Here is a 19207-nt window from a genome sequence, read left to right as displayed (position 1 = left end):
CAGTTTTGGTAGTTGATACATCTCTAGGAATGCATCCATTTCTTCCAGGTTATCTAATTTGCTGGCATAGCGTTGCTCATAATATGTTCTTATAATTGTATTTCTTTGGTGTTGGTTGTGATCTCTCCTCTTTCATTCATGATTTTGTTGATTTGGGTCATTTCTCTTTTCTTTTTGATAAGTCTGGCAAGGGATTTATCCATCTTGTTAATTCTTTCAAAGAACCAGCTCCTAGTTTCGTTGATCTGTTCTACTGTTCTTTTGGTTTCTATTTCATTGATTTCTGCTCTGATTTTTATTATTTCTCTTCTCCTTCTGGGTTTAGGCTTTATTTGCTGTTCTTTCTCCAGCTCCTTTCGGTGTAGGGTTAGACTGTGTACTTGAGACCTTTCTTGTTTCTTGAGAAAGGCTTGTATTGCTATATACTTTCCTCTTAGGACTGCCTTTGCTGCATCCCAAAGATTTTGAACAGGAGACAAACCATGAGAGACTATGGACTCTTAAACAAACCGAGGGTTCTAGAGTGAGGGGGGCTGGGGGGATGGGTTAGCCTGGTGATGGGTATTAAAGAGGGCACGTACTGAATGGAGCACCGGGTGTTATATGCAAACAATGAATCATGGAAGACTACATCAAAAACTAATGATGTAATGTACAGTGATTAACATAATAAAATAAAAAAAAAAGTACTTAAAATGAAAAAAAAAAAAGAATACATATCCAAAGTATAGTGCTCACTAAATTTTTATATACTGAACTTGTTGCCCATGTAATCAATATCAGGATGAAGAAACAAAATATTCTAGAGTCCAAAAGCAGGCCCCCTCATGCACCATTCTTTTAGTCACCATCTTACCTCCCAAAAGATAACCACTATCACAATTTCTGATAGCATAGACTAGTTTTGTCTCATGTTGTATTCTACATAAATAAGAACATATATTATATATTCCTTGTGCCCAACTTCTTTTCTAAACATTTCTACAAAGACTTGTACAGACTCTTCATAGCAGCCTACTTGTGATACTCAAAAACTGGAAGAAAACAATTCATATATCTATAAAGAGGTGAAAAAATAAACCATAGTATATTTATACAATAGAATACTATTCAGCAATAAAAATTGATAAACATTACAACATGGACAAATAAAATAATTATGCTCCGTGAAAGAAGCCAGACCAAAAAAAGAATATACTCTATGACTGCATTTATAAAAAATTCTGGAAAATTCAGACTTATCTGTAGTGAGAGAAAGCAGAACAGTATTTGTCTGAGTGGGGAGTCAGTGAGCAGTGCCATGAAGAAACTTTTGAGGATGATGGACATGTTCATTATCTTGATTACAGTGATGATTTCACTGGTATATTTGTTTCAAAACTTATCAAGGTGGACACTTTATGCACAGTTTATTAGACACCAATTATATTTAAATAAAGCTTTTTTTTTTTTTAAAAGGAGATTTGGGTATTTTACTAAGTATTAGCAAAATCTTCCTGAATTCAATATGCATTCTAAATAATATATCTAAAAAATATATCATCACATATCTTCAAAACTTTAGTCCACTTTGGATGGATTCTACTCAGGTGTGCCAAGGCTTCTGACTCAGGCTGCCAGGGTTCAAATCCTTCCCCCTTACCTTATCAGCATTGTGACATGGGGCAAGTTATTTCCTTATGTTTCAGTTTCCTTATTTATAATGGGGATAATAATAATACCTACTTCAAAGAGTTAATGTGAGGGCTGTATGAGTTAACACATGTAAAGGATTTAGAATTCAATAAATATTAGCAATTATATTATGTATGAAATTTAAGATTCTGGTAAAATTAAGTGGGCATAATTCCTTGCAAAATTGACTGAATTGAGCTTATTTTCTTTATTGATCTGCCTCACATACTGGCATACAAAGCCCTCTTCGAATAGGCTCTTTTCTACTTTTCAAATCTCATCTCTTGAAATGCACAAGCTAGTGCATCCCACCCAAATGAATCTCCTAGTACTTTACATAATTCATCAGTTTCTCTCTCATCTTTCTGCTTTTGCACATGACTTTTGTTTGGCTTAGAATATCTCTTCCAGAAAATCAAGAACTCATTGAGAGGACTGAATATATTTTTGAAATTCTCAACACATGGTATAGTTCTTACCACATTGTAAGTTCTCAGCAAATGTTGGGCAAGTTTTCCCTGATTCCAATTTTCATTCTTTTATTGAGTTTTCTGTCACTAATGTTAAAACACTGATTTCTTATCCTGTCCCCTAAGCTTGGTGTTGACTGAATGTACCATTTTGCACTTCTGTTAGAATTACTAAATGATGAAACTATGATGACAGTTTATAGATCTGCATCTCACTGAGTCCACATTTACTTTTTTAATCATCTTTTTTCCCCAGCCTTCCTTTACAATTATAGATGGCCACATAAGTCTATTAATCACAGCAGGCTGATAAGAATGATGTTCTTTTGCTTTTTCCTAAAATTTTATCTGGTTTCTCTATTTTTTCCCTAAATTGCAAATGCATACTGATTATCTGCATCACAGAAAATAAGGGTTTGATTTTCAAGTATGAGAAATTTTGTATTAAAAAATAAGTTTAAAAATTTTATAGAATAACAAACGCTTTGATGTGAGAAGCTACATAGTTTCTATATTTATTATATCAAGGAATACTGAAAGTACATTGTTCAGTAATTACTGTATAGAAACATCCTGGACTGCTTAACTGTATTTTATGGTAATTAGTGTATAAAACAATTTATATTTCAAAGTTTTACCAATTTGTGTGAAATCCTTCTGCAAAGCATAAACTTATAATAAAAATTACAATTCTAAACATTTGTCCTCAAGGAGAAACATAATATAAAATTAATATACATCAATAAATAGTATAAGTTGACACAAAAATTAGGGCATTGCCTGTGGCACAAATAATATTATTTATATGATAGTAAATAACATTAAAATTCTTATTAGCCGAAAGGGAAATATTTCTATGCCTTCCTTACCAGGCTAATGTGCAGGTCAGAAAAACATTGTTAAAAGCATTTTTTTAATAGGCTTTGCAAAGTATAATGCATGTTAGCTGTATGAGGTATTGTTACCTTTTTAATTTTATATCTTAGGAAATGAAAAATAAAAGAAGAAACCACCTTTATTTTAAAAGTTTGAAAAGATAAAATTGATAGTTATGGACACTGAGCCATAAAGCAAAGGTACAATGAACATCTTACATTATTACAAATAATCTGACAGTCTTATAACCTTATGAAACTCACTGATCATCTCCTCAGGGTATCATTTGTACCCTGATGTACATTTCAAGAGAATAAGCAATTCTTGTCATGTGTGACAAATATCTCTAATCTACTAGAAGTATTAATATAATTTGATTTCTAATCAAGTGCTGTGGAGGTAAACCAATCAAATGAGCAACATCAGCATAAATAATTTGAGATTGCTAAAAATATAATTTAAGCAGAACTACAGTCTGTATGCAAATGGTGAAGATGATACATTATGGAGTACTGGAGAGAGAAGTGGGTTTGAATACAGGTTCTCTCATTTTCTATCAGAGTGATATCAGTTTTCCCATTGGTAAAAATGTGGGAACCTATACCTTACACAGTTGTTACAAGGTTTAATGAAATCATGTTTGTGGGTAAAGAGTCTTGCATATCCACTAAATATTAGTTTCCCTTCATTGTCAAGGAATACAAGCCCACTTGTAGGCTAAATCTATTTTGTCTAGATTTATGTTTTATTAGAAGGGAAGACAAAGTTTGAGTTGTAACGCATATGACTTCATGCATCTTCAGGTTCTATCAAAGTGCCAGATGCTCAGAAGAGATTTAAAAATAAGTATTGTACTGTGTTTAAATACATCAATTGCTTTCTTTATAGGATGTCGCACTAACATGTATTTTCTCTTACTTCAGTTTTTAACTCCTGCCTTATATACCAACTCTTCCTTGTTACTCACATAGTCAAGAATCCTTTGATAGCAATCAATTAGTCTGATCCAAATACCTCAGTCTACCTTTACACTTTTACTTCATTGTTCCTTTTGACTTATTTCAACCATCAGCAAAATCAGAGCTTTCCGTATTCCATACATGGGACATTTCTACATCTGTCATTTCCTCTGACTGGTTGCCACTGCTTTCCCCCCAATAATGGAAATGTAAATTTCCTTTTAAAGCCTAGATCAAATGTTCTCAAATCTGGCCTCCCTTCCTCCCAAACAGAAGTAATTTTATTCTCTCTCTCTCTCTTTTTGGTAAGTGGTACTTCTTTTCTATCTTTCTTTTCTTTCTTCTTTCTTAGCTGTACAACACATCCTTTGCAAGCCACCATGCTAGGTACCCTGGAGGATGAATAAAACACCAACCCTGTCCTCAAGAAACTTACAATTAAGAAATACAGAAGGAAAGTATGCAAAGAAATAACTAAACTCTAAGTGGAATACAGAGGATGGAAGGATAGATGTGTAAGCCTCATATACGGGAAGAAGTGCTGGATAAAGTCCCACAGTGTACGCTCCTGCTGTCATGTCCCCTCACCTCCAGCTTCCACATGAAGCCCACAGGGGATTATAATTCTCCTCCTCTGATAACTTTTCTTTGAAAGAATCTTCCAGTGACTGTTGTCTTTTTCTCCTCTCAGAAAATGGAGGTGGAGGAAGAAGCTAAGTGGGCAAAGTGGAAGAAAAATAGAAAAATGTCCATCTTATCCCATTCCATTTTAATGTATCTCTTTCTCTCCCCAACCCCAGAGTATGCAAATATTTGTCCAACAGCTCTGGACATTTCACAAAGGAATATCAACTTCTTATGATTTAAGTACATTGGTATTAGTAGTTGATCTCTTCTCTTTTTAAGACCAGAGTTTGAGTTTTGTGGCTGGTGGATGCTCCTTATTACTCTAAAAGAAGTAAACCAACAGCAACATTGAGGGTTCTGGATTTGTCTCATCTACTCCGGGCTAAGCCAGGAGACTCTAACTCTGTGGCTTAGGAATTGAGTTCCATTCCTTACCCTGGGATGGGTCCAGAGGGTCTCTGGTCAGAGCCAAGAAGTCACTCATCACCTCCAGAGACCGCAGTGTACCAGAGTCCCTCCAACAGTGGGGCATGCCAGGGCTACTTCCGGCTTCCAGGGGCACAAAGATGGGGGTTCCAGGAAGGGATTTTTTGGGGGGTAGGCCCTTTGGAAACCTGTCTTGGTTGCTTTGTTCTGAGATTCCAACTTTGCTTAGTTTAATTGGTTTTTGGCCTGAAGCCAGTCATGACATTAAACCTGGATATTCTTGTCAGGCTCTCCTACTGAGTTACTTCTTTTTTCTGAGCTTGTCCTTCCTGGTACACCCAAGTGGTGGGCATATTCCAGCCAGCACTCAGTCTTTTTATTCTATCAGCTGTACTATAATCTTGTGCTTTTTGTTTGTTTGTTTGTTTTTGGTAACTAGTAGTCCACACAAGTAACTCCAAAACTTGCTTTATCTTCAATCCCATAGCATAACCAGATCAGCAGGACAGCCCTTCTCAGCTAGTGAGGCAAAGCTTGAAAGTAGGCCCAGAGAATGTGCCAGAAGACTTATCTTTCTAACCTTCTTTTGCAGAAAGAACTTTAATTTTTTCAATACTTGGGTGGCCTCATAATGCCACCTACGTGTTTCTCCAACTGAACAAGAATTCCTAAATCAATCTTGCATTCTCTAAAAAACTGGAGTTCTAATCTCAATGTAATGATCACATTTGTCCCAAGGAAAATACAGCTTGTTCTAGATTCACTTTTGAGCTTTTATGCTTTAACTGCAGTTGTCAGTCTGTCACGATTTCTTGGCTTTCTTTAGGGTACTGCATTCTTCAGAGAAGTGATTTTAACTCAAGAAGCTAACAAAGCTTGTGATATCTATAGATAGTAACCACAAAAGTTCTATTTACAAGTGTTTACAATGTTTACAAATACCTATTACAAACCTTTAAGATAGGGAGGAAATAGAAGTTCAAGATTTAGTCTTCAGCAAATTTTATTAAAATATCTTGACATGTTTTCTTCTACTTTTACATTACTGTGAACTTCTGATTCTTCTACCCTGACTGAACTGTCTTTCCGTGCTATCCTGTCCTCATCATCTTGGTCCCTCTATCCTTTGTATCCTCCACACAGTGGCCAGCTTCACAGGACATCCTTATTATACCTCTTGTTTTCCCACTATTCACAGTCTCTTTGGGAGTGAAATACTGCTGTTCTGTTTATCTCATAACAATCGGATAGAAATCACAAAAACATTATGCTAAGTGAAAGGTGCCAGACACAAGAGACTACATATATGATTCCACTTACATGAAATGTTCAGAGAAGGAAATTTATGAAGACAGAATGCAGATTAGTGGTTGCTTGGGGCTGCTGTGGGAACTGATATCAAAATGAGGATAGACTGTAAATGAGCACAAGGAATTTTTGGTGGGGGTGATGGAAATGTTCAAAACTGCATTGTACTGATGATCACAAAACTATACGTTTGCTAAAAATTATTGTACACTTAAAATGGGTGACTTTTATGATATGCAATATATACTTCAATCCCATTACTCACAAATCTAAATTACCATTTCTCTCCTCAAAACCCCCTTCATTAAAATGTCATCATTGTCCACAAAATAAAGTCTAACTATGGCATACAAGCCTCTTCGTGATTATCTCCTCTATCTACCTTATGGCCACTTCTTCCTCACGCACACTACTTGCACATTTAATTCCTTGTGATATGTTCCTCTTCTTCAAGTAAGACTCCTTTTCCTACTGCCTACTGGTTAAATTATAATTTATTGTCCAAAAGGATCCTTAGACTTCATCTCCTTTGCAATTCTTACATAGATTTTACCAATAAGATTAAGTACTTCTTTGCACTATTTCTGTTCATTCATCACATTTCTATAATCCCATGTAATATGCTGTCTTATATGTAATGCATTACTTGTCTAGACTGTAATCTGCCTAACAGAAAGGGGTCTGTTGTACTTGGTGTCTCTAATATTAGTCACAAGTCTAATATTAATTCATATGAGGCACAAAGTAGGTCCTCAATAAATGTTAACTGAATTGGACTGAATTTAAAATTTGTATTCTCTCCAAAATTTGCCCAAGCAGAGAGGTGACTAAGAATTTGGGTTTCAAATGTTATATCCATATGTATCATACATCTGACATCAAAGCAAGTTGTGTGTGGGAGGAAGAGGAGGCAATTCTTGGTTTGACAGATTTTTATTTCAGTGAGATTTTGAGCAACTGTGTAGTCCATACATCCGCAGGCTGTTCGAACCCTCTTCTGTTCTGAATGTGTTATTTTTACTGTAATGACATCCATTTGATGTACTTTTGCCCTACTAATATTTGCTTTTTTATGCCAGTAAATAAATATAAACTATCTGTCCTTATCCAGTTTATGTTAATTACTAGTGGCAAAAGCAAGCAATATAAAATAACACAGCACCTAACATGACTTCTTTACATTTTGTTTTTGACTAAAACTTGAGAGGAGAATCATATTTTTTGTGACAAAATTTAGATCTGCCCGTTTTGCTCTAGAAAAGCTGACTTGATTAAAAAGAAAATACAAAATGGCAGAAATCTTAGTAAAATTTGATATGAACAGAAAAATAGGGATGGGAGAATATGTGAAATTCTTAATGGACTTGCAGGGAAGTGGGAAGATGTATCCTATTTTCTGAGGCATTCCTAAGAGCCACAAAAATTGAACTTCACTTCATGAGATGTCAAGAAAATGTTGAAGGGCAATTCAATATGTTGCGTACATGGTGGTCCAGTTCCTGGGAGTGTCACTTATCTCACAAGGTAGGAAAGAGTTGTATTGTACTCTGTATCCTGGAGAGAGGATAAGCATATACTGTGCTGCCTTCTTCTTAAGGGGTATTTTTTTTTGTTTTAGTTTTTGTTTATTATTAAGTACATTTAGTCAAATTCTGGTTTAATATGCTAATCCCACTACTCATGAATTTATAATCAATATATTTTTAAACGACAGCACAATAGGAAATTATTATTATTTCAAGAACTCCAAATGCATATAAACACATTTGTCCTTTTACCATTTTATCTAGTTTAAAGATACCTATGTAAAGGCTAAAAATTATCTGACTATAAAATGAATATACTTAATATTTTTGTTAAGTTGGTATGTGTGACTTCTCAGCATAAGACTAGAGTGACATAAACATTGTGAATGAATTTATAATCATTTATACTTGTTGGAACATTAACAGTGATGAATAGCACTAACAGTGGGCAAAAATGGATCAAGTATTACATTCAGTTGCATTAGTTTAAATTACTTTTGTAATCACTTTTACTGATGCAGTTTTAAACCATTCCAGTTTTGACAAGTTATTCAAGTTACTTGTTAATTTCTTCTCATCAGAAAATTTCCTTTATCCTACAAACACAAGCTTTCAGTTGTAATTATCCTAAGACCAGAAACTCAACATGGCTTACTGCAGTAAGATAATGCCAACAAAATCATTATCCAACAGAGCTACTGCACTTTGCTGCAGACTTTAATTGCAGCTCCATAAGACCTTAAAATTTTAACAATGGAAAGTCCAGTTTCTCCCTTGGAACGTGGTAGAGGCAGAACAGCAGTATTTCTTTAATTATTAAAGCTACTTTCCTGCAGAATGTTTTAAACAATCTCTAAAATGGTATTTGAAGGACATGGTGAGAACATGTTATAAACCTACACTAAAATAGCACAATTTACTTTAAATCAGAGTCAGAGATTTACTTTTGTGTTCTTAGGATAGCAACATACCTTTCAAAATACAGTTTTTAGAGATATAGGCAATATATGTAAGAATGACAGAAGTCAATTACCATATGGCACACACAGCTAAAAGCAAAGTTGTACAATTAAGTAGATTTATGAATTTTTACATACAGATCTTCATAAGTACTCATGAAAAAATCAGCATTCATACAATTTTAGCTAAAAATACTAACATACTTCCATAAGTATATGTGCTTTTTACAAAGGGCTAGCATTTTAGGACATAATTTTATTATTTTATATATTTTGCATACTTAAAATACATTAAAACAGAATACAAATATTCAGAGAAGTGCATTTCAACTCTGTAGGGTAGGTTTTGCAAAAAATGGCAGTTTGTAATTTCCTAAATGGCAAAATGGAATAAAAACAAAACAAAACAAAACAAAAAAGGCAGAGTTATTAAGCTCAATGTATCCTGCTCATATGTGGTTAGAAAAGAACTTTCTAATTATATTTAATCAAGCAATAGTTACAATAGAATGAGTATAAATTCTTTGTATCTTGCTTTGTTCCAAAAAACAAGTTAAGATGGGGTGAAGGATAAATACGTCGTACTGCACCAAGATGAAGCCCTCTGTAAGTTGAGTTTCAAACTCTTCAAAATCCCACTAGGAAACTTATCCTACTTCTAAGTCATATGTTTAAAGAGTTAAAGTAAATGCACCCATTATGTTGACTCTTATTTATTTTGCAAAACATCATTACAAAGACTCATTTTACATGCAAATTGCAATGCTATAAATCATTGAACTGCACAGATAAAGCCAATGTCGTTAATTAACAAATGTGTTTTATAGTTACAAAATTAACTGTTTCACATTAAATTACATAAAATGAAAAGATCCCAAAACCAATCAATCACTGGCTTTTCATATTTTGACTTGGGGCTATCTGGGAATAATCTTTCACTTTGCAAAATAAGTTCACAATGGAACATTTTTAGGAAGTATGGCAGAAAAACTGGGCAACCATACTCAGCCTTTGAAGATAACTAACTAGAGAAATTCTCCTATTTACTGCATTAGGATGACTTCTAAATGACGAATTATTCTGATCTACTCAAAAATACTTATACAAAAATTATATGCGACAGCAGCTTTATATTACAAATAAATAAATTTGACAAAAATATGGGTAATAATGTTTTTCTGAGACCGGTAAAATTTTGTACTCATTGAAATTTAAGGCAACTGAACACACTTGTAAAAAAAAAAATCAGGTTTCTCTGTATTAGTCAGAAACGTCATTGTTAAACTTTAACAAAGACCAAACATTTTGCATAAATCTACGGAGTAAGAAGGCAGCCCCCATCAGCAGGTAGCACACCAAAAATGTTTGGTTTCAATAATACAGTTTGGGAGAACTACCTCTACAAAGTCTATTCGTGCTGATGCTCCTGATGCTGCCATTTCTGGTGCCCGAAAAGCTGCTGACTCCACATCCTCTGTTGTAGGTGTCACTCACTGTATAGTCTCAGGCGATTGGGCAAGGGGCACACTCTGGATCTTCAGATGCTAAGATGAGAAAAATCAATTTCAATGCCCAAAAGATGGAACTCCTAAGGCAGAAGGTGACTAAAATAATTACCAATTGGTCTACAGTAGAGGGAAGTGGAATGTTTGTTTGTTTTAATGCAATTCCATAGAAATAGATTTTAAACAAGATTTTTGTAAGAAGGTACAGCTCTAGGATTAGGAAGAATATCAGATAAGATAGAAACAAAATTAAACTGAGCGGAATTGGACCAGATAACTCAAAACATGCATACTTCCTGAAAGGAGAAAGCAAAACATTCACATAAAGATCATTGAGTGATATTTTCTCAAAAAATAACCTGTAAACTTTCATTTCCAAGATTATGTCTACACATTTAAATTAACTCTCTACAATAACAAGCATTATTGATGCATGCCGTTTAAGGCAAAATACGAATGCACCCCCATCAGTATTTTACGCCGAATTTCAGCGTCCTTTTTTCTCTCTGCAAATAACAGATTTTACTTATTTATTTTTTAAAATTTATCCATTCGTCCCAGAGAAAGAGAGCGAGAGCATGTGTGAGTGAGAGTGGGGTTGGGGAGGGGCAGAGGGAAAGGAAAGGAGAGAGAGAATTCTCAGACTCCCTGCTCAGCTGGGAGTCCTACATGGGGCTCCATCGCATGACCCATGACCCAGAGATCACAACCATGAAATCAGGACCTGAGCTGAAAACAAGAGTCAGATGCTCAACCGACTGAGCTACCCAGACACTCCTGGACTTTATGCATGTCCTCTGTAACATAAAATTTTCTTTTCAAATATATCAGTTCCCATTATACATAGAATAATTCAGCTTAATCTGTATAGTGTTTGAAAAAAGCTCTTATATGAGAAAATATCACTGAAAGAAACCAGTGAGAGATATATATGGAAGAAGACATGCTGTAGAAGACTACATTTTATAAAATGAATTTTGACTGGAAGAATGTTTTGGGTTGTAGAAAATAATCATTCCTCCCATTTTTTAAATTAAATATTTAAACAGCAGCTTTTGCCCAGCATGTTTTAATAAGAATATGTGTAATTTGTATCTTGAATCATATTTAAAAAAAGACCATTGACTTGAATGCAAAATGATAAATGCACATATTAGAACAAAATAATTTACAAAATATTTACCATCTCTGGAAACACAGCAGTAGCACAGATTAATATACCATGGCTATTTTGAATTAAATCAGTAAAGTAACCATCTTTTTTATTTAAAAAATGGCATTTTTATGACAGTCACCTGAATCCCTTATATTTGATATACTGTAAAGGGACAAATGATCACATATTATAATGATAGATTCTTATCGAACATAATTTTTCAGCAGGAGCCATCCTGAATCAATTAATCATGCTATTACTCTGTTTTAATTTTGTTCTCCAGTTTTTCCAGAAAAGCCACTAATCACATTTCACTTAATGACTTATACATATTTTATTTACAATTTTTGATGTACTACATTTTTTCAAATTAATTAAATGCTTTACTAACATATAATGATTTAAAAATTGGATATGCTTAAAAAAAGCAAATTATGGCATCTCAGATAAATGCAATTATGGTTATACATAATATTAAATGATAATTGAATACCTTAGCTACAATAGAAATTTCTCTTTGCTCCATCTAAAGATACTTCTATATTTTCAATTAAAAAATAAAAATATAATTTTACATTACAATATTTTTACATACAACTGAATTTAGTGTACATTAATCTTAAAGCATTTTCACAGAAGGCAAGAAATAGAGTCCTCAAATCCATATAATTATTAATTATATTAGAAAAACTTGGCAAATGCTCTAAAAGTTGAACAATTCCAGGCTTATAATAGGTAGATTAGGAATGCACATAAACTATTTGAATAAAAATTACCTATCTGCATGTTTAATTGACAGGCAATACATACACAGATTCTTTGTGAGGATATTTTGTCTCATAGATTTTTCTAGAATTTTAGTTTCATTTATTTATTTTTTGGCATAATATTAAGTAGTTATTTAAAAGAGGTGTTTATTTACAAATTGACATAGCTATTTCACATCATATCTTAACTCTTCCAATGTATATTTATTAAGTCCATATTCTTAACTTTAGTGATGTAAGGAAAATAACAGCATATGCAAATATTACAAAAGTATTATATTTTATATAGTCTACTGTATCTTATAAATTAGATGTAGATAATACTATGTAGCTCAAGTTCAAGCTCAAGTTGATTGTGCACTTTGTGTACTTTTCTTGGATAATTTGAAATATGCAATTGGATACCTGTCAGACTCAAAACAATTAAACCTTAGTGTTTTGTCTCAGATCTCTCTGCCTTATCATTTGACCTTCTCAAAGGGCATATAGATTACTCAAGAATGAATTTGTCTAACAGAACAATAATATAGCAGTCAGTATTCTCATTCCACTATTAAGCCAGCCAAAATTCAACACCACCCGAAAGCTTAAAGTACTACAGCATACAATTTGCCTTTGAAGATAGGGCACAAGTACAAATAATTTTTTAAACATCAAAGGTGATCAATAGAGACATCTTTAGAATGGCAAGCAACATTTTATTCTTTAAATACATTGGATAAATTTTCCCAATCTATGTGTCATTTGCAGCATAAGTTTATTAAAACTCAAGGAATAAAGAATATGCTTTTACTACAAAATGTAGTCACTTGACGGATAAGAAAACTGTATACATATTATTTGTATATGAAAGGTTGAACTAAATAAAATGCAATTGTGTGCAAGCTAAATCAACTCTTTTTGTTTTTGTTTTGTTGTTTTAATTTTTTTAATTTAAATTCAATTAATTAACATATAATGTATTATTAGTTTCAGAGGTAGAGGTCAGTGATTCATCAGTCTCATATAACCAGTGATCATTCAACTTTTGAGACTCCTTTGTTCTAAAATATACCTTATAACATTTCAAAATATTTTATTGATACACCAAGGTATTTCAAAAGAGTTTAATAAATAAGTGGAGGGGTGTTTTATCTATGGCCTCCAACTCACTACAGAAGGTGTGTATTAAGAGCTATAAAAGGGAGGGAGTGACAGGATTTTGTTTGGGGAATTCAAGAAATAATATGAAGAGATGATCTATGATCTGAGTCTTTATTTTTCAATAGGTGACAGTGAAAAAGAAGACATTCCAGGCATAGGGAATTGCATGCATAAATATATTAAAACTTTAAAGCAAATAACTTACAAATGGTGAGATATTCTTTTATAAGGGAGCTTAATATGGAGAGAGTTGTTGGAATATGAAGCCATTTATCATATGTCCTTATACATTTATTTCTTTACCCCATTCTTTTTGTTCAACCTAAAAATATATTTCTTCACCTATTCAGGTCAAATTCTTACTTCTGCACTTGATCCCAGACCCTACCAACATTTTCTAGGAAGGATCTGGATTCTTAAGTTTTCTTCTCTTTCTTCTTCAGTGCGGTTCTCTCTACTGGCTCCTTACTCTTGGACTGTGTGCAATCTACGACTCTGCTACCTCCTCTCCTACCCATAACATATATACTTTATGCCTAGCTCAAGTTAACATTTATTTCTTGTTCACTGAACTCAAATTTATTGAGCAGCTACTTTGTGCCAGGCAATGTACTCAACAATAGAGAGCAAGATGAGTTGGTCTCTGTCTTTCTTTCTCCTTTTCTGAAAAAGGCAGTCTATCTTACTTCCTCACCAAACATTCAGTCATCAACCCACTGCTCTCCAGATTTATTGCCCCTCCGATTTAATGATACTGCCTTGCTCTTAGGAAGCTTTTAGTAGTGCTAGTAGTTAGTCATGCCAGTTTGGGTGACATAGAAAGCAATCTAGAAATGACTCCCACATCTGCTGCTGTCTGCTGACCTGAAACCAGTTATTTGACTTCCGTTGAGTGATTATTTTCTTAATCTATAAAACAGACACAGTCACACTTATCTTAGTTTACTGTGCAAAGCTCAAGATGAAATATAATGCACACTTTATAGCTCTCTACCCAGTGCCTGGCACATAAAAGTTCAAGGAACTGTTGTTAGGTATCGGCATCCAAAAATCTTTCTAATTCCAAATCCAACTAACATTTCTCAGTCTTTATCTTCTTTAGGAGCTCTTTGCTTTCTTTGCCTATAGATTATTCCCTTCATCAAAGCTTTTCCTTAAATTCTACGACAAGGCACTCTTCTGCTTCATCTCACATGTTAACATCTCCTTCATGAGCTCATTCTCTGCCTGTTCTGTAAATACTGGTTTTCTGTTCTAAGTCCATTGCTCTCATCAGTCAATACACAAGGATCTGCTCCCATAATATATGTACTAATGATGCCCAATTCTAGACTTCCAGCCCAATTTTCTTTGAGCTTCAGATTCCTATATTTAACTGTAATCTAGGTATAGAATTAAACCTTCCCAAATTGAATTCATTGTTTCCCCTTTAAACCAGCTGCTCTCTCTGGATTTTTTTTTAAACGTTCATTTACCTTCACTGATTTACATTAATTATTCTGCAGAACATGGTGATTTCTTACCTGGATTATTACAACAGCCTGTTAATCCATTCCCTCTTCCTGAAATCCATATTCCACATGGTTACCAAAGGAAATTTAATCACATCACCCCCTTATGAAATGAACAGTCTCCCTTGTCCTCTAAATTCGTATGTTGAAGTTTTATCCCTAAGACGTCAGAATGTGACTGTATTTGGAAATAAGGTCTTTAAAGAGATAATTAAGTTAAAATGAGGTCACTAGGGTGGACCTTAACCCAATACAACTTGTGTCTTTATAAGAAGTGATTAGGATATAGATTCACAGAGGGAAGCCCATGTGAAGACACAGGCAAAAGACAGTTATCCACAAATCAAGGAGTGAGACCTCAGAATAAACCAATTCTGCTGGAACTTTGATTTTGGGTTGCTAGTGTTCAGAATTGTGAGAAAATAAATTTCTGTTGTTTAAGACACTCTGTAATACTTCATTATGGTAGCCCAGCAAATGAATATACTACCCTGTGTATATTTCCTTAACAGTTGTTCAAAGTACATGGGACCGAATCTCAACATAACAAGCCTCCATAGAGCTACCATACCTTCCTATTTAGTTCCCTTTCTGACCACCTTGTGTCATCACGCTATGCTTCAACAACGCTCCACTGCTTGTAGTTCTCTGTACACGCTGTATTCTTTACCTTTGTACCTCTGCTACGACCTTCCTTTTCACCTGGCTGATTTCTACACAGTCCTCACCTTAGTCATTATTTTTCCAGGAAGCCATCCTTTACCCTAATTTGATTTTTAAGTAATGAACAAAGAAAAGTTGTAAAACATAGACACAAAGAAGAAGAGGGGAAATCACTATAACCTTTAACCCTAATATGATCATTATAACTCTTTAATGCTTTTCCTTCTAGCCAGTTACACAATTGAGATTTTTACACAATTGAGATTTTAGTGTACAAGCAATTTCGCATTCCATGTTTATTTGATTTGATATTATTCTTTGAGCATTTTTCTATTATTTAAAAAACATAATTTTAATGACTCTTACATATTTTACTATGTTGGTTTACCTTGATTAATCTAATCATTCTTCCACAACTAGAAATTCAGAAGTTTTCATTGATTGCCCATTGAATTTTATGTTATGATTCCCAAACTTTTAATTCTAGACTTCTCTCCAGGTCTTTGCATCTGTGTATCAGTTGGACCTCATTACCAGAGCATTTTACCAAAATGAAACTCAGTATTTCTACCTATTACCATTCCCACCTTTCCCATATCTCCCAAACTTCTTCTGTACCTGTTTATCACAGTAATTCACCAAAATCTCCCAAACTAGCAGCCAGTGGGTCATCCTGTTCTTTCTTTCAGCCTTTCCTAGTTCAAATTCAATCATTTACTAAAGTGTTTTGGCTCTGTCTCCTAAGTATATCTGTGTCTTTCCTCTTCACTCCACTGTCATTGATTTAAACTGGGTCACATGATCTCTAGGCAACTGAAATGGTCCCTAAATCGACCCCTCAGTCTACAGACTCTTCAATTCTATCTTCCTCAAATTTGCTTCATAACTTTCACCATAACTGTTAAAGTTGCAAATCTGATCATGTCACCCTATAGCTTAATTTTCTTCACTGAAAACCGTATTTTAACTGAGATGTTGAGTAAATAAGTGACTTATTTACTGAGATGTTGCCTTTTTTTATTTTACAAATATTTTGGAATTCCAAATGTGTTTTTTGCTTCCATGAGAATTAATTTTGAAAGGCTCTTAATGACTCTACTGACTTCAGATTTTGCTTGAGATTGACTTCAATAAATTGTCCTGCATGTGCCAAATTTAAAAACAAACAAACGAACCCATGTTCCAACCATTTCTATGGCACTGTAATAGGTGTTTTATACACACATACACACACATATATATATTATATATTTATATGTTATTCAGTCCTTTTTATAACCCTCTGAGGAAATCAGTCTGACTTTTCCATTTCATATGAGTGCTTCTTAAAGAATGATATTGTGACTGTTTACATAAATAACTGTGTGCCTGACTCCATCCTTAAACTGGGAACTTGGAAAAACATACTATAAAAACTAAAAACTGTTAACAATTTAAATATCTTCACAGTAGGTTCAAGGTAGAAAGAATATTAAAAGAGGAAGAGGAGATGGAAAAATAAGGAACTTGTATAAAATCATAATCAGAACTGAATAAAATTATTTTTTCATTTCTAAATTCCTTTGGCATGGAAACATATGGTAATTCTGTGGAGTTCTCTATAATGGAGACTTTACTAAAGTAGTTTATTTAAACCAGTGTCCCAAAGGGCCTGAGAAAAAATGTGACTTAGTACTCCTACTGTGAGTTTAAATATATATATAAACTTCTTAAGGTCTAGTCAATTTGCAAATGTTGGAAAAACAATAAACATATTGCTAAAAACATTATTACCCTAAGAATAACTCATTAAATCACAAGCAGTAATCAATAGAAGTACACATTCATCATTTCAAACATGAAACTTAATGGAGCCTTGATGGTAAGCAATAATTACCAAAGAAGCACTACTGCAGAATTGATATTCAGCACTAACAAATTAATTTTGAAGCTAATTGAAAAGAAAATTTGCTTTGAACAACACCACTATATTCTTATAATTTTTTATTATTTTTTTAAGAATGTTCTGATGCATTCATTATACGGGACACTTAGTTCTATATATGTTCTTAAGGAAGGATTATAGTAAGAAGTTTTGTAAAAAAGAAATGGTAAGATAGCGGGAGGGGAAGAATGAAGGGGGAAATCAGAGGGGGAGATGAACCATGCGAGACTATGGACTCAGTGAAACAAACTGAGGGTTCTAGAGGGGACTGAGGTGGGGGCATGGGTTAGCCTGGTGATGGGTATTAAAGAGGGCATGTATTGAATGGAGCACTGGGTGTTATATGCAAAAAATGAATCATGGAACACTACATCAAAAACTAATGATGTAATGTATGGTGATTAACATAACATAGTAAAAAAAGAAAGAAATGGTAAGTAACCCTGAGAATCAATGAAAGTCTATGTCTCTGAGAAGTGTGGATGCCATCAGATCCTAACCTCTAACACTTATTTAAATTTACTTAGGAAGAATGAAAAGATATACCTTTCTAATATCTAGCCTGCTGCTGTGTGTCACACATTGCTGGTTCTCCACATTCTCTCCAGTTTTTGCTTCACTTTGTGAAAATTAATAAAGGGAAACCTCACTAAAATGGGGTAGGTAGGATAGAGGGGGAGGAAACAGGGGGGTACCACTTTTGACATCAATTATGGGAAGAACTGTCAATTACAAGACCCCAACAGAAGAATCATCAACTGGAAAAAATCATCAATTGCACTGCCCCTCTCCCTGGAAGGAAAGATGTACTTTGCATTTCCTATAAGAAACTGACTACCAGGGTGCCTGGTTGGCTCAGTCAGTTGAGTGTCCAGCTCTTGGTTTCAGCTCAGGTCATGATCTCATGGGTCGTGGTGAGATGGAGCCCCATGTTGGGCTCCACGCTCAGCAGGGAGTCTGCTTGAGGATTCTCACCCTCTGCCCCACCCCCATGCACACATTCTCTCTTTCTCTCTCAAATAAATATATAAATCTTAAAAAAAAAAAAAGAAATTGACTACCATAATCACCCTGGACTTAGGCTTTTTGCTAATGGACTCATGCTCAAAACAACCCTTTCCAAATTCACCCCTTTTCTCCATAAATAATATTCTTTGCCTTTGTTGGACTTGCCTATAGTTTCGCCATACTTGCAGTTCCTGAATTGAAATCCTCTGTTAATCTCAGATAAACCCATTTTTACTGGTAAAATTTTTGTTTTGTTTTGTTGTTTTGTTTTGTTTTTTCTTGGTTAACAACGTCCAGAACCTACAGTTGTCCCAGCTCTGGAAGAGCAGCTCTGTCTTCCTTGAAAAACCACATCTCCCATAAAAAACATTTAACTTTAATAGAGAGGAAATAAGGAAAACATTACACTTTCATTTTCTCCTATTATTTTCTTTTTTTTCAGAGGCAGTGACTCAAAAAATTGTTTAAAACACAACAAATCTACTTTTTCTATTAGACTGGTCATCCACCTGGGCTCTTTCATTCCAAAATTTGAGGGTTAAAAATAAGATGTCCATCGACAGATGAATGGATAAAGAAGATGTGGTATATATATACAATGGAATATTATGCAGCCATCAAAAGGAATGAGATCTTGCCATTTGCAACGATGTGGATGGAACTGGAGGGTATTATGTTGAGTGAACTAAGTCAAACAGAGAAAGA

General features: G+C 34.1%; 1 protein-coding gene across 5 annotated transcripts in view; it reads right to left on the bottom strand.

Annotated features, from left to right (window-relative positions):
* Window positions 1-19207, bottom strand: part of LRRC7 (leucine rich repeat containing 7) — a 508503-nt gene that overhangs the window by 181100 nt on the left and 308196 nt on the right. For 4 of the 5 annotated variants that reach the window (XM_081818631.1, XM_031041667.2, XM_031041663.2 and 1 more), the window contains exon 8: window positions 9523-10369. The exons of the other annotated variant lie outside the window; for it this stretch is intronic. In XM_081818631.1, the coding sequence (XP_081674757.1) occupies window positions 10363-10369 (7 nt within the window). In that variant the 3' untranslated portion in view covers window positions 9523-10362. Of the gene's footprint in view, window positions 1-9522; window positions 10370-19207 lie in introns of those variants that run through there. 5 annotated transcript variants of the gene reach the window in all.

This window comes from Leptonychotes weddellii, chromosome 4, assembly GCF_054177405.1.
Source record: "Leptonychotes weddellii isolate Sample4059 chromosome 4, ASM5417740v2, whole genome shotgun sequence".
Classification (NCBI taxonomy): domain Eukaryota; kingdom Metazoa; phylum Chordata; class Mammalia; order Carnivora; family Phocidae; genus Leptonychotes; species Leptonychotes weddellii.
This window is presented reverse-complemented; position numbering and strand designations above follow the sequence as displayed.